This window comes from Globicephala melas, chromosome X (assembly GCF_963455315.2).
Source record: "Globicephala melas chromosome X, mGloMel1.2, whole genome shotgun sequence".
Classification (NCBI taxonomy): Eukaryota; Metazoa; Chordata; class Mammalia; order Artiodactyla; family Delphinidae; genus Globicephala; species Globicephala melas.
The window spans coordinates 16,190,798-16,206,178 of NC_083335.1; the positions used below are offsets into that span (position 1 = coordinate 16,190,798).

The 15,381-nt window shown below is 39.6% G+C and overlaps 1 protein-coding gene across 1 annotated transcript in view; it reads left to right on the forward strand.

The window, feature by feature from the left end:
* The first annotated feature begins 900 nt into the window (after positions 1-900).
* ADGRG4 (adhesion G protein-coupled receptor G4) overlaps positions 901-15,381 on the forward strand; it is a 59,273-nt gene continuing 44,792 nt past the window's right edge. Inside the window, 1 exon segment of the mRNA XM_070044654.1 lies at positions 901-1,525. Within this exon segment, the coding sequence (XP_069900755.1) occupies positions 901-1,525 (625 nt within the window).

The following is a 15,381-nucleotide window of genomic DNA, read 5'->3' on the forward strand; positions in this document are numbered from 1 at the left end:
AATCTTCAAACAATCTTGTAAGGACAGCAGGTAGGGGTGTTATTTGGCGTAGACTATAGTGGTGGCCCTGGGTTGTGCATTCATGCAACACTGCGGCCCTGAATTCCCATTTTACTGAAGCAAACGGTGAGGCATCTGGAGGTTAAGTCACTTGCTCAAAGCGACCCACCTGATGAGCGTCAGAGCTGGGATTCCAACCCAGGTTGCCTGACTGCAGAGCCAGCGGTAACCAGGTACGTGGCCATCTCGAGCCTCTTAAAGCTGCAGCCCCCTTAGTGAGGAAATGGAAGGGAGGAATCAGGACACACTCCGGGCAGCGCCCTTTCTCCCTTTCCTGAACGCAAACGGAAGCCCTGCAGCTTCAGCGTTGTCCATCCTTCAGGCCCCTGTCAGTGCCTCAGTGAGAAGCCGTCTCCAGAGACAGAATAAATCAGGTAATTTGGCTCAGGAAAAGGCATTGGAGAAATAAACTGCTGTTGCACCGTGAATATAAGAAGGCAGTTAGGTAGATGGAAATAGTCATCTTTTGATTATATGAGTGAGGATTATGTGCAGCAAATTTTAAGTCCAAGCTACCTTTTCCTTGGTCTCCCCCCAACCCCACTTCTAACTGCCCCCTCAAAGTGTTCAGTTGGTGTGTGCTCTGGGAACACTAATCTAACTTTTCTTATTAGCCCAGGCAAAATATAATTAGGAAGAAGCTCTTCTGCCAAAGTCAAGTCACATGCTAACGTCAAATAGAGATGATTTTTGTACATCAACTATTTTGGCTTACTTGCACCGGTATTGACTCATAATAGTATTGTATAATCTGGATTTGGCTCTATGGCTAAAAAAGATGTTAAAATTGATTTTTTTGTTACAAAAAATTTCATTTGTTTTCTCTTTTCCCTTCCCCAAATGTGGACAGATGCACTTTCACTAAAAGGAAAAATGTTGGATTTTTAGGGCAGAGCCTACACATATGTAAGCCTGACCAACACCATTCCTGAACTCAGTTGATTCACAGTACGCATTGACCTGCGATTTGTGGGTGCCAGATCAAGCGACTGGATGGCCTTCTCCTATATTACTAAAACTACTCTCCTGGGTAGAGGAGACATAGACCTTGGACTTGCAGGAGACCATCAGCAGCTAATTGTGTACAACTTGGGCAAGACCTTTTACATCCGTTACCACCTGACTCCATTTCAGTGGCACACAATATGCTTGATATGGGATGGTGTGAAAGGCAGATTAGAGCTCTTCCTGAGTAAAGAAAGGATACTGGTAATGATGGATCAGCCACAAAACCTGGCGCCTAATGGGACTCTGGTTCTAGGACATTTTCGCAAGAAAGTGGACGACCATGTTAAAGGCATGGTTCCTAGGTTCACCAGCAGCTTGTACTACTTTCAACTCTGGGACCACATCCTGGGAAATGAAGAGTTTATGAAGCGTTTGAGCGGAAACATGGTTAGTTGGGAAGAAGATGTTTGGCTCATCAACAAGATCATTCCAACCGTTGACATGAGAGTGCGCTGCGGTGAGAAACTGATGAATTGTCTTCCTTAGCAAGGGTAGTGGTGGTGCAGAACTCTTCTGCTCGCTACTATAAATAACCCACTCCTAGGCCCAGGCTCTGTCTTCCTCAGAGGGGCCCAAGGTTGCCACAGTTTTGTCGTCTACTTTTTAACGTAGAGCAAATAGTACTTTTTGTCTTGTATTTTGATATGATTTCAAACTTACAGAAAAATTGCAAGAATAGGACAAAAATTTTCTATATATTCTCTACCCAGCTTCACTGTTACATTTTCCTCCTATGTTTTATCATTCTCCCTCTCTCTCTGTCCCCTTCTCTTTCCCCACTCCATACACTCTCTCTCTCTCTCTCTCTCTCCCTCTCTCTCACACACACACACACATACACACACACACTCACAAATTGTTTCTTAATAATTTAAGATTAAGTTGCAGACATAGGGCCTCATTTCCCCTAAATATCTCAGTGTGTAATTTCCTGAGAATAAGGACATTCTCTTACATAACCACAGTACAGTTGTCAAAATCAGGAAATTTAACATTGATATGGTACTAATATCTAATTCATAGTCCATATTCAAATTTAGCCAATTGTACTAATCATTTCTCTTATAGTTATATTTTACTTGGTCCAGGATCCAATTCAGGATCATACATTGCCTTTAGTTATGGTGTCTCTCTAGATTCTAATCTGGAACAGACCCTTAGTTTTTCCCTGTCTTTCATGATGCCAATTTGTCTCAATACTGGTGACGGTAACTTTGATCACTTGATGCTAATGATGATAGTTAGATTTCTCCACTGCAAAGTTACTCTTTTTCCATTATAAGTGAGTAATTTCCTGAGAGATATTAGGAGGCTATATCAATATCCTGTTCTTATCAAACTTTCACCCAGTAGTTTTATATCTATCGACGATTCTTGCCTCAATCACTTATTACTATGATGATTGCCAAATGACGATTTTTAGAACTCCATCATTTTTCTACATTTATTAGTTAGTATTCTATTGTGAGGGAGAGTGTTCTCTTCTACATTTACTTATTTATTCCTTCAGTTGTTTATATGTTTATATCAGCATGAATTCATGGACTCTTAGTTTATTCAATGGGTTACAATCTGTTGCTGTCATTTATTTTATTGCTCAAATTGGCCCAGATTTGGCCAGTGGGAGTCCTTCAGTCTGGCTCTTGTGTCCTTTTGACACATTCCCATTATTTTTCAAGCACTTCCGTACTTTCTAGCACAACAAGATGTTACAGGCTCATCTTGTAGTCTTCCCACTCAGCCCAAGAATCAGCCATTTTACCAAAGAGCCCCAGTCCCTTTTAGTGGGGAATGATATTGATAAACCAATTCATTTTTCTTTTGAGAGCAATGACGTTGTGGGAGAACTGTTAGATGGAATTCTTGTAAGAAAACTGGGTTTTTGGAATTACACATGTATTTCCTTCCTTCTTTCCAGTTTTTAGGAGGAAATATAAGGTTGTTTTTCTCTGTCCAACCCCACTCTCCCGTCAAATCCAATCTTCTCCATTGTCAACAGCTGCAGTCCTGAAGCATGGGTAAAGTCACTGATAACAGCATCAAGATAGAATTTTTTCTCATTTCCTGAAATGTTCACTTATTCTTAGAGGAATAGTATTTACTGTTCTTATGGATTTGGGAGGGGGTAGCGAGGGAAGGGGGGCTAGATCCATGCCTAATAGGACTCCTGCAGACTATGGAGATAGGTTTTCACCAACGGTCTGGATGCTGTTTGAGTTAATGGCAGAGGGTTTCTGTGTTTCTTTGAGCTCAGACTAATGCAGAGGAACAGGAAAGCCATTCCTTTGAGCTACTACCTGAAGGCATTTGGTTTTTCTCCTTTCTGAAGGCTTGAAAATGAAAGAGAAAAGTCCTAGCTGGCTCTGATTACAAAAGCGAGCTAGTAGGTTAAGCCTGAACAGCTCACTCAAAGCAGTTTAAAGTAACTTTATCATTGATGGAAGGAACCAGAAGTATGGCTCTATTAAATCCTAATCTGGCCAGTGAATTGCCATGGCCTTTCATACCACTTTGCTGGTAAATGACTAAATCTAACTGAAGTGATAAAGTGTTAGATGACCCTCATTTATTTCGCTCTTTTGTACACTTTTTAATGTACAATCTATCCTCTTGGTCTGATTAAGTCTTGGTGGGCATAATATACAAATAATCCAATACAACAAACAAGCCAAAGAAAACATAACCTAAAATGACAATCAGTAAAAGGAGTAGAAAATGTTATTTCTACTATTCAGGTTCCTTCAAATGTTCTTTCCAAACCTTAGACAGGGTTTCCTAACCTGAGGTCCAGAATGGCCTTGACAGGTGAGCAAAGCCCTTGAGATGGTACGCACCATTCTAAAAATGCAAGATGAATTTTTTCCTCCTGAGGACAGTCTATAGTCTTCATCATATTCTAAAATAATATAATCGCTGCCTTTTACTAGGTCCTTGCCGTGTGTCAGGCACATTATGGATGAAGAAAGAAAGCCCCTGAGAGCTTAAATAAATTGCTTAAAGTCACCCATCAAATCAGTAGAGGAGCTGGGATTTGCACAAAGATCTGTCCTGTTGCAAAGCCCATTCTTTTCACCCCACACACCTTGCAGGACTGCCTCGAAGGAGTCTGTGGCCCCAAAACGGTCATGAGCCACTCTCTTAGAAGCTTCCTTTGAAGAGAATTGCTGGTGTTGTTAATCCACCTGGGGAAATTAAGCTACCAGCTATGGTCGCTGCCTGTTCACCCCTGAAGGAGCTGTAACACCATAGAATTTCTTCTACCTCCATCTTGCTGTCTGACATCTGGGGAAAATGAAGGCAGTTATCTGAATAGATAGGAGTGGTTACTACATGTCTAGCTTCAGCTTTTGCCTAATAAATTGCTATTTATGGTCCATAGAAGGATTATGACCTTTCAAAAATAAATTTTAATGAACACATGGCTAGGTTACAATTCTCAATAAATCTATTTACACATAAACTATATATGTGTATATCTATATATTCATGAGAACAAGCCTTTGGGGGAAACTTTGCTGAAAACCATGAATGCTACCTGAGTTTAGTAAACAAGTATTCACTGTAGTTGGAGATGTCTCAGGAGTATTTAAACAGTGCAGTGATAAATAATAATCATGGCAAAGGTGCTAGTCATTAGTAATTTAGTTTTGGAGTAGTTTTTAAGCCTTTTTTCTTTATTAAAAAAGTTACAAATGCAATAAATGATTGTGAATAAAACAAACTCAAACAATGCAAAAATACGTGAAGCATAAAGTAAAACCTACCCTGCGTCCTCTCCACAGAGGTGTCTATTTTTTTTTTAGAATTTTTTTTCCTATGGATTTATAATGTGTGTGTGTATGCATGGGTGTGTATGGATGTGTATAGTTAAAAAAATAAAAATAATATATGCATATGTACATATAGGTTTACAATTTGATTTATTTTAACTTAATATTATCATGGACACATCAGTAGGTTTATAACCAGCTCATCCATTTTGGGGCTTCATATATCCATTTATAGATGTACTATAATTTATTGAACTAACTCACCACGGTTGAGCATTTAAATTGCTTCCAAATTTTTGCAGTTACAAGTAATGCTACAATGAATTTTCTTGTACACACATCTCCGTATACATGGGCTTGTAATTTCATAGGACACATTATCAAATGTACAATTTTAAGAGAAAAGGATATAAGCTTTTACAATTTAAGTTGGTTTACCTTTTTTGCTAGTTATTTTATTAAGTTAACTATTCATTAAAATTGATTTAGTTTTTACAGTAAAAGTAATAGACATGCATGGTTAAAATTCAAACAATGCATAAAGATATAAATTAAAAGTCTCCTTTCTCTTCAATCCCCTTACCCCAAGTGCTTCTCTCTAAAAGTAATGATTAAAAAGTTTTTATATATCCTTGCAGAAACAATTTAAAACTTGGGTTTGTGTGTAAATATTCTTTGTTTTTCTTTTTCTCAGTTGGGATCATCATCATAAGCATAGTCCTCTGTATCTTTTTTTTGCATTCGATAGTATATTTTGCAGATATTTCCATATCAGAAAGTATAGACCTACCTGACTATTTTTGGTGTAGGGGTTATGATAGAGCTATGCTATAATTTATTCAATGATCTTTCTTTGAAGGACTTTTAAGTTGTATCCAGGTTTTAGCTGTGACAAAAATCTAATGTATTTTTAAAAGGTATGGATGGTGACTGGAATTTCTTGATGTGATCATTAGGGACTGATGAGAAGCTAAAATTCCTCTCTAGGTAAATTGAGAGTAATTTCCTAATCTCAGCTCAGACACATGATCCAACAAAGGATTTGTTCTGACTTCCTAAAGGTATGTAGATTAAATCACTCTTAGTTAATGCATTTGAGAAATCCCTTCTTGGGAAAGAATGAAGTAACATGAATTGAGTCCATTCTGCAAAATCTACCCTGTATCAAAACATAGGGTCCCTGTGTGTGTGTAGCTATTGATTTACTAAGATTTATTAATTAATCTAATGCTCCAGCTGCTTTGAATTACTTTATGAACTAACCATTCTTAAAATATGCAGAGATTGACTATATAGTTTATGTACTTTCTAAGGCCTTTGGCCCACTATTAAGCCTTCTATCCAGTTATCAGCTCTGATAGGAAAGGTTTCATTGTGATGGGCTCTTCTAGCTAAAAGGCAATTTGGTTTTGCCCCTGTACATCAGTTCTCTGTGCTATCCTCATTTTTCATCACGAAAGATAAGCAAGAGCTGTTTGTAGTTCATTCAAACCTCCTAATTTGTAGTCTCCTGCACAGGGTGACATTCGCCTATGGATTCAGAGATGGAAGCTTCTAGCCTGTCTCTCTCTCTATTGCAGGATTCATTTTTCATGTCCTTGCCTGGAAACTGAATACAGACAACATTTTGAAAACAATTTTTTTTTCTCATCATGTTAAAGATGCTCATTTCATATTTTTTCTACCCCACAGGCAGATGTGTCTGTGACAGTTTCTGGTCACCATTATCTCTCACAAATCTAATAAACACGCTCTGAATTATATTTCCAGAGGTCGTGATTGAAAGAAAAATCAGATGCAAAATGTGGGCTCAAAAAACGCAAAGATTTAATATGAGGTGATATACCCAAATCACAAGCAGAATTCGGTACCTTAGCAAATGTTCTACTTAATATTCTGTTGGCAGGTACATCCGCAACAAAATGCCTCATAAATATGCAGCTACTCTATACCTCTGTTCTCCAGCTCCCAATGATTACAATAATACAATTTGGTCTAAAGTGAAGGAGCAAATGGCAATTAAGCCCACAGGCCCCTGCGAATTAGCATGGATTATCACCGCTTTAAAATACAGAGACAGCAAAGCTCATGCAGATCACTTGTGCAAGTGATCACTTGTTCACAAATGGGAACAAGATGAATGCGGCAAAACATGTTTGTAAGCCCTTCAAAGATGGAGGCCAGACTCCGTGGCTTCTGTGGTCCCTGCAGTACAAATGGACATTCAGTTATCATTCAACTACCTGCACGGTGTGGGCTTTTGCATTTGCTTCTTTTAACTTGAATTTTTATTGAGATAACTGTAGATTCACATGCAGCTGAAGATCTCTTGTACACTTTGCCCAGTTTTCCCCAATTGTACCATTTTGCAAAACTATGGTATAGCAACCAGAATATTGACATGGATACAACCCACTGATCTTATTCAGATTTCTCTAGTTTTACTTGTACTCATTTGCGTGTGTGTGTGTGTGTGTGTGTGTGTGTATTGAGTTCTATACAGTTTGATCACCTGTGTAGGTTTACGTGTCCACCACCACAGTCAAGATACTGAATGGGGGCTTCCCTGGTGGCGCAGTGGTTGGGGGTCCGCCTGCTGATGCAGGGGACGCGGGTTCGTGCCCCGGTCCGGGAGGATCCCACATGCCGCGGAGCGGCTGGGCCCGTGAGCCATGGCCGCTGAGCCTGTGCGTCCAGAGCCTGTGCTCCGCAACGGGAGAGGCCACAACAGTGAGAGGCCCGCGTACCGCAAAAAAAAAAAAAAAAAGATACTGAATGGTTTCAACACTGCAACCATCCATGGTGTTGCCCTGTTATAAACACGCCCACCTCCCTCCTTCCCTTTTCCCCCACTTCTGCTTCCCACATCCCTAACCCTTGACAACTACAACTAATCTGTCCCCTGTTTGTAAAATTTTGTCATTTAAAAAACGTTAATAAATGGAGTCATGAAATATGTAACCTTTAAGGATTGGCTTTTTTTTCCACTTAGCATCATTCTCTGGAGAGTCATCCAGGTTGTTGTATGTATCCATAGTTTGTTTCTTTCCATTGTAGAATAGGATTCTATGGCATGGATATATCACTGTTTGTCTAGCCATTCACCTCTTAAAAGGCATCTGGGCTGATTCTAATTTTTGCCTATTACAAAAAAAAAAGCCTGCTATGAACATTTCTGTACAGGTTTCTGTGTGAGAATAAGTTTTCATTTCTCTGGGATAAATGCCCAAAAGTGTAATGGCTGGGCATTATGGTAGTTGCACATTTAGTTTTATATAAAACTGTCAGATTGTTTTCCAAAGTGGTTGTGTCATATTCTGTTCCACCAGCAAAGTATGAGTGGTCCAGTTTCTCTGCATCCTTGCCAGCATTGGGTGTTGTCACTATTTTTCAATGTTACGCATCCTGGTAAGTGTGTAGTGATTTTCATTGTGTTTTTTTTTTTTTTTTTTTTCGGTAGATGGGCCTCTCACTGTTGTGACCTCTCCCGTTGCGGAGCACAGGCTCCGGACGCGCAGGCTCAGCGGCCATGGCTCACGGGCCCAGCCACTCCGCGGCATGTGGGATCTTCCCAGACCGGGGCACGAACCCGTGTCCCCTGCATCGGCAGGCGGACCCTCAACCACTGCGCCACCAGGGAAGCCCTTCATTGTGGTTTTAATTTGCATTTCCCTGATGCCTAATGATGTTGAATATCTTTTCCTGTGATTATTTGCCATCTGTATAACCTCTTCAGTGAACTATTCATGTCTTTTACCGATTTTTCTCTCTTTTTTATTGAAGTATAGTTAATTTACTATGATGTGTTAGTTGCAAGTGTACAGCAAAGTGATTCAGTTATACATGTATATATTCTTTTTCAGATTCTTTTCTATTATAGGTTATTACAAGATATTGAGTATAGTTCACTGTGCTATACAGTAGGTCTTTGTTGTTTGCCTGTTTTATATATAGTAGTGTGTGTATGTTAATCCCAAACTCCTAATTCATTGCACATTTTTTCATTGGATTTTTTATTTTTAATGTGGAGTCTTGAGAGTTCTTTATATATTCTAGTCCTTTGTTGGATATATGCTTTGCAAATATTTTCTCCTAATCTGTAGATTACTCTTTTATCCTTTTCACGTGGACTTTCACCAAGCAAAAGCTTTTAGTTTGGGTGAAGTACAATTTATTGATTTTTCTTTTTGTGGATCATGCTTTTGGCATCAAGTCTAAGAACTCTTTGCTTGGTGTTAATTTGTATCCTCCAACCTTACTGAACTCACTTTTAAGTCCCAGGAGATTTTTTGTGTTTTAGGTTTTTTTAGGTTCCTTGAGATTTTCTACATGGACAATCACATAATCTGCAATGCCTTTTTTTTTTAACATCTTTATTGGAGTATAATGGTTTTGCAATGGTGTGTTAGTTTCTGCTTTATAACAAAGTGAATCAGTTATACATATACATATGTTCCCATATCTCTTCCCTCTTGCATCTCCCTCCCTCCCACCATCCCTATCCCACCCCTCTAGGTGGTCACAAAGCACCAAGCTGATCTGCCTGTGCTATGCGGCTGCTTCCCACTAGCTAGCTATTTTACATTTGGTAGTGTATATATGTCCATGCCACTCTCTCACTTTGTCACAGCTTACCCTTCCCCCTCCCCATGTCCTCAAGTTCATTCTCTAGTAGGTCTGTGTCTTTATTCCCATCTTACCCCTAGGTTCTTCATGACCTTTTTTTTTTCTTAGGCTCCATATATATGTGTTAGCATACGGTATTTGTCTCTCTCTTTCTGACTTACTTCACTCTGTATGACAGACTCTAGGTCTATCCACCTCACTACAAATAACTCAATTTCGTTTCTTTTTATGGCTGAGTAATATTCCATTGTATATACGTGCCACATCTTCTTTATCCCTTCATCTGTTGATGGACACTTAGGTTGCCTCCATGGATCTTTAATCCCTATGGATCCTGGTTAAAAAGCTACTGACATTTGATTGGATTACCTCTATTTGGGATATGAGTGATTATTTAAGGAATATTGTTTCAGGGCATGGCTGTAATTGGGATCCACATGGGTTTCAATGCCTAGGCTTGCAAGGGTGCCTTCATGTTTTGCTTTAGCACTGTGATTCTCTCTTCTAAAGTTTGTGTCTGACTATTTTAGGTGATAGCTTTCTCTTGAGCAGTTCAGCATTTGCAGAACTTGACTTTTATTATCTAAATTTGGTAATTCTTGATTTTTTTAGGTAGAGTCTCTTCTTTCTCCAGGGTTTGTGATGATTCTGTGTAAATTGAGGGCATGCACTTATGGGTACTGGATAATTGAAGCACTAGCACACACTGTCTTATTTCTTCTCTACATATGTCACCGGTGGAAATCTCATCTCAACACTGAACCTCTCTGGGCCTAATCTCTAAATGAGGGGATTGAATACAATTTCCAACACAGTGCTAAAATTCTGTGATTTAATTAAGGAAGATTTGAGTTTTTATTAATAAAGACTTTAGAGGAAAAACCTTGAGACAGTAACGTCTCTGGAAAAAAAACACTTTCATCTGAAAGATTCAATGGGAGGTTTGCTGAATTATACAAATCCAGGTTTTAAGTTAAAATGAAAGTTGCATTCATTCCTAGGAGATATCTGGTACTTAAAATGCCACCTGTTTGGCAATTTTGTTCAACTCATTTGTTTTTCTTTTTCTCAGTCTTATGCTTCTTTTTGAGATGCTTACAGGAAGTGTCAATAACAATTAACATCTATAGCTCAGCCCTCTCCAGATAAAAATATCATGCCTAACTCCCATCCTCCGTGTTCTAAAAGAGTTTACTTGTTATGGATTTCTCTAACAGTGCTATTTGAATGCTGGAACAAAGAAGATTACTTAAGCTTTTGTGTTATGTAGTGTTTTATTGTCTTCCTAGAAAGTTAACGCAGCTCAATCATTAATCATTTGTAAAGGAATGGGAATTGTGAAATCTTCTCTCAACAATTAGTGCATTCATAGGGAGTGATTCAGGCCCTGGGATGCCACACTCCTCAAATGTGATATAAGTGACACTGTAACAGGTTTGCTAAGCCAGTTGGCTGTGGTAAAGCCATCTGCAAAAATGGGAACCAAGATCCTGACAATTCTCTTTTTACTTGCAGTTATGGAAAAATTTGAATGCAGAAGCTTGAAATAAATATTGTGCTGCTGAAATGTACCGGTTTCTTGATACTGCCTAATAGGATGTGAATCTCTGATAATTGAAACAATGCTGTAAAATTAAGTAAAAAAGTACTTCTTATATCACTTTGAGTTTTTTTTTTATAAATGTGTGAACTTTTGTCTACTCATCTATACAGTTAGTTGCAGGTTTCTGATTGTCACTCATTCTACTTGCTAATGACCACAAAATCCCAAAGGATATCCCCCACACATCTCAGAATTTCTATATATGCAAATTAAAAGTAATTTTAATGCTCGAGACAGTGAAATAAGTTAGTAGATTGTCTACCACCATAATTATTCCTACATCATAGGTATTATGCTTCCCAGGTAGATAAATTCAAAATGCTAATTTCCCAATGGCAAATATGCATGATTTCATTTTGGGTGATTTGAACTGGTAAAAAATTATGACTCAGTGTTGAATTTTACTATGCACCATTTTCACCTGGATGTTCCACCATCTTTCCAAATTCCACTTATCCGAGCCTGAAGCGGGTGTTTTTCTTCCGAGTGAGGCTGCCCTCCCAATTTTCCTATTTCTATGAATATCACCACTGTTCTCCAAGTAGCCCAAAAGCAAAAGTCAAGTTCTCTGACATTTCTCTGTCTGCATCTCTTAAACCTCTTCACTAACATAAACTGTCATGTCAATTCTTCCTTTCCAATAGCTGTAGGATTAGGGTTCCCCACACTACTCTCATCTCATTCCAAGCCTTCATCATTTCCACTTGTTCAGTTAGCCTGCAAATATTTATTGGACATCTACCACATGCCAGGCCCTGTACTAGGCACTGGGGATGTAATGGTGAGTGAGCAAAGAAAGATGAAGGCCCTACCCATAAAGTGTAGTGAGGAAGACAGGTATTAATAAGCACACACACACATGAAAAACTGCATCTGTGACAAGTACTATGAAGAAGAGATATGAGGGTTGTCATAAGAGGTATGTCATAAGAGCCTAGAATAGATTGGTTTGACCTAGTTATGGAGGCAAAGGAAGGCAGTCTTCCCTGAAAAAGTGATGCATGAGCGAGACCCTGGAGGAAGAATAGAAGTTAATCAGATGAAGAAGGGTGGGAAGATCGTTCTAAGTAGAGGCAACAGGACATGCAGTAGTCTTGTGGTGGGAAAATAATGCCAAGTATTGCAGGACTAAAATGAGGCTGCCGGGCTGAAGCCCAGAAAACAAGGGAGAAACTTAGTACAAACTGAGGCTGGAGAGGCAGGTACAGACCAAACCATGCATAGTTTTTTTAGGCTCTATTAAGAAATTTTTTTTTAATCCTATGAGTAATACAAGGCCACTAACGGGAGCTGAGTATGTGAAGGTGTGTGTGTATGTGTGAGAGACACGTGATCAAATCTGCATGTCAAAAAGATCATTCTGATTGCATTATGGAACAGATTGGAGGGGCCCCAAGAGTAGAGGCAGAATCTAGTTGGGAAGCTACTGTAGTAGTCCAGGTGAGAGACTGATGGTGGCTTGGTCAGAGTGGTAAGTGATAAAGGTGGGGATAAACAGGTGGAGTAAAGAGCTATTCAGCAGGTAAGATCCACAGGACAAGATTATGGATTGGCTATAGCAGGTGAGAGGAAATGAAGGAGACAGAGGGAGAGGGTTTTGGCTTACACAATTAAATGTATGATTCACTGTGGGAATACTGAAAGAGAACCCAGTTTGGAGAGAGTTCAAGTTGGGGCATATTGAGTTGAGGTGTTAATGAGATATCCAAGAGATGATGTCAAGTGAGCAATTAGTCATGTAAATGTGGAGCTCAGAATAGAGATCTGATCTAGAGATATAACTTGGAGATTCATCTGTGTATATGTGTAAGTTGGAATCCCAGATGTGAAGAAACTATAGAGGGACTTGCCTGGTGGCGCAGTGGGCAAGACTCTGTGCTCCCAATGCAGGGGACCCAGGTTCGATCCCTGGTTGGGGAACTAGATCCCACATGCATGCTGCAACTAAGAGTTCGCATGCCACAACTAAGGAGCCCACATGTGTCAACTAAGACCTGGTGCAGCCAAAATAATTAATTAATTAAAAAAAAGAAATTATAGAGTGAGAAGAAAAGAGGTGCTGGGACCAAGCCTTGGGGAACCCTGATATTTAATGGCCAGGTGAAATAGGATGTGTCTGCAAAGGTGATAGCCAGAAGGAGTGGCCAGAGAAGTAGGAGAAAAACCAAGAGTGCGTTATGTCATAGAAGTCAACTCAAAGAGTATCTTAAGAAGGAGGGAGTGGTCAACATTATCAAAAGCTGTTGAAAGGTCAAGTGAGATGAGGACTGAAAAAGTATCCATTGTATCTGTCTACATGGAGGCCATTGGTGGCCTTGGTGAGTGCTGTTCAGTTGAATGATGATGGCAGAAGCCAGATTACTGTGGGCTAAAGAATGGGTCAGGGGAGCATGAAGACAGCCAGTAGAGATCAATTTTCTTTAAAGAAGTTTGGGTGTGATGGGGAGCAGAGTGACAGGGCAGTACCTGCAGAAGGATGTGGATTTTTTTAAATCTTATTTATTTATTTTTGGCTGCTTTTGTTCTTTGTTGCTGTGCATGGCTTCCTCTATTTGTGGCGAGCGGGGGCTACTCTTCGTTGCGGTGTGCAGGCTTCTCACTGTGGTGGCTTCTCTTGTTGCAGAGCACGGGCTCTAGGCACGTGGGCTTCAGTAGTTGTGGCACATGGGCTCAGTAGTTGTGGCACACCGGCTTAGTTGCTCCACGGCATGTGGGAATCTTCCCGGGCCAGGGCTCGAACCCGTGTCCCCTGCATTGGCAGGTGGATTCTTAACCACTGCGCCACCAGGGAAGCCCGGGGTTTTTTATGTTTTATTGCAACAGACTGGAACATGTTTTAAATCAGGAAGGGGAAGGCTCCTTAGGGAAAGGAGGGATGACTGTTGGTGTCAGCTTTCTGAGACGGCAGCACAGCTAAGTTTCTACCTGATGACTTCCTTTGTTTTTTCCTATGAAATAAGAGGAAAAGGTTACTTGATAAACATGTGAGGGTAAAGTTTGAGAATGGAGAAGGTTTTCAGTAATTATTGCAGAGAGTAGGAGCATAAATTGACCAGAGAAAAGTGGTAGGCTGGATGGGCAGTGTGAAAAGCTTATTTGAAGTTGGTGATCATGAATATATAGACATACTAATTCGTCCTCCTGTGTGACTGTGCCCATCATTACATTAGAATGCAGGAAGAAAATATTGTGAAACTTCTGTTTATATTTATTTTTATCATATTCTTTTTTTTGTGTGTGTGTGGTACGCGGGCCTCTCACTGCTGTGGCCTCTCCCATTGTGGAGCACAGGCTCCGGACGCGCAGGCTCAGCGGCCATGTCTCACGGGCCCAGCTGCTCCGCGGCATGTGGGGTCTTCCCGGACCAGGGCACGAACCCATGTCCCCTGCATCGCAGGCAGACTCTCAACCACTGCGCCACCAGGGAAGCCCTATCATATTCTTTTGGCATATTTTGAGTATGTTTATAATGTACATAATGTAAATTTATTACACATATGTATACATTATTGGTAAATATATATACATAAATGGCATATGTTAAAGAAATTTTAATCTTGGGGTCCCAGATCAAAACATTTTCAGTTTATAGTACTGAGATGAATAATAGGCATTTGACAACAGTTAATCATTTTTTGAGCACTTCCTATATGCCAGGTGCTATGCTAAGTATTTTACATGCATTAACTCAATTCTCAAAACAATTTTTTAAGGTCGGTGTTATTATCTCACATTACAGAGGAGGAAATTGAAACACAGAGAGGTTAATTAACTAGTCCATGATTACATAATGAATAAATGAGGGAGCCAGGATTTAAAAATACATCTATTTGAATCCAAAGCTGGTCCTCCTTTTTTGGGAAGATTTTAACCACACAATCCAATTTCTGTAATAGATATAGGACCATTCAAGTCATCTATTTCTTCTTAAGCGAGTTTGACCACTTGTCTTTCAAGAAATTGGTTCATTTCCCAAAGTTAATCCTCTCACTCAGTGTGCTACTCTAGTATGCACCCCTCTTTTAGGAGTGCCTATATTTTTTTATGGAGACACGATGGAATGGATATCCTTCTACCTGTTACTTAACCAGGGCATTATGAGAACCATATATAGATTTTGGAAAGTAGAAAATCATCTTAAGAAAAACCAAGTAAAAAAAAAGAAAGAAGGAAGGAAGGAAGGAAAGAAAGAAATAAAAAAAGAAGGAAAGAAAGAAAGAAAGAAAGAAAGAAAGAAAGAAAGAAAGAAAGAAAGAAAGAGAAAGAAAGAAAGAAAGAAAGAAAAATCAAGTACAGTTGGCCCTTGAACAATGT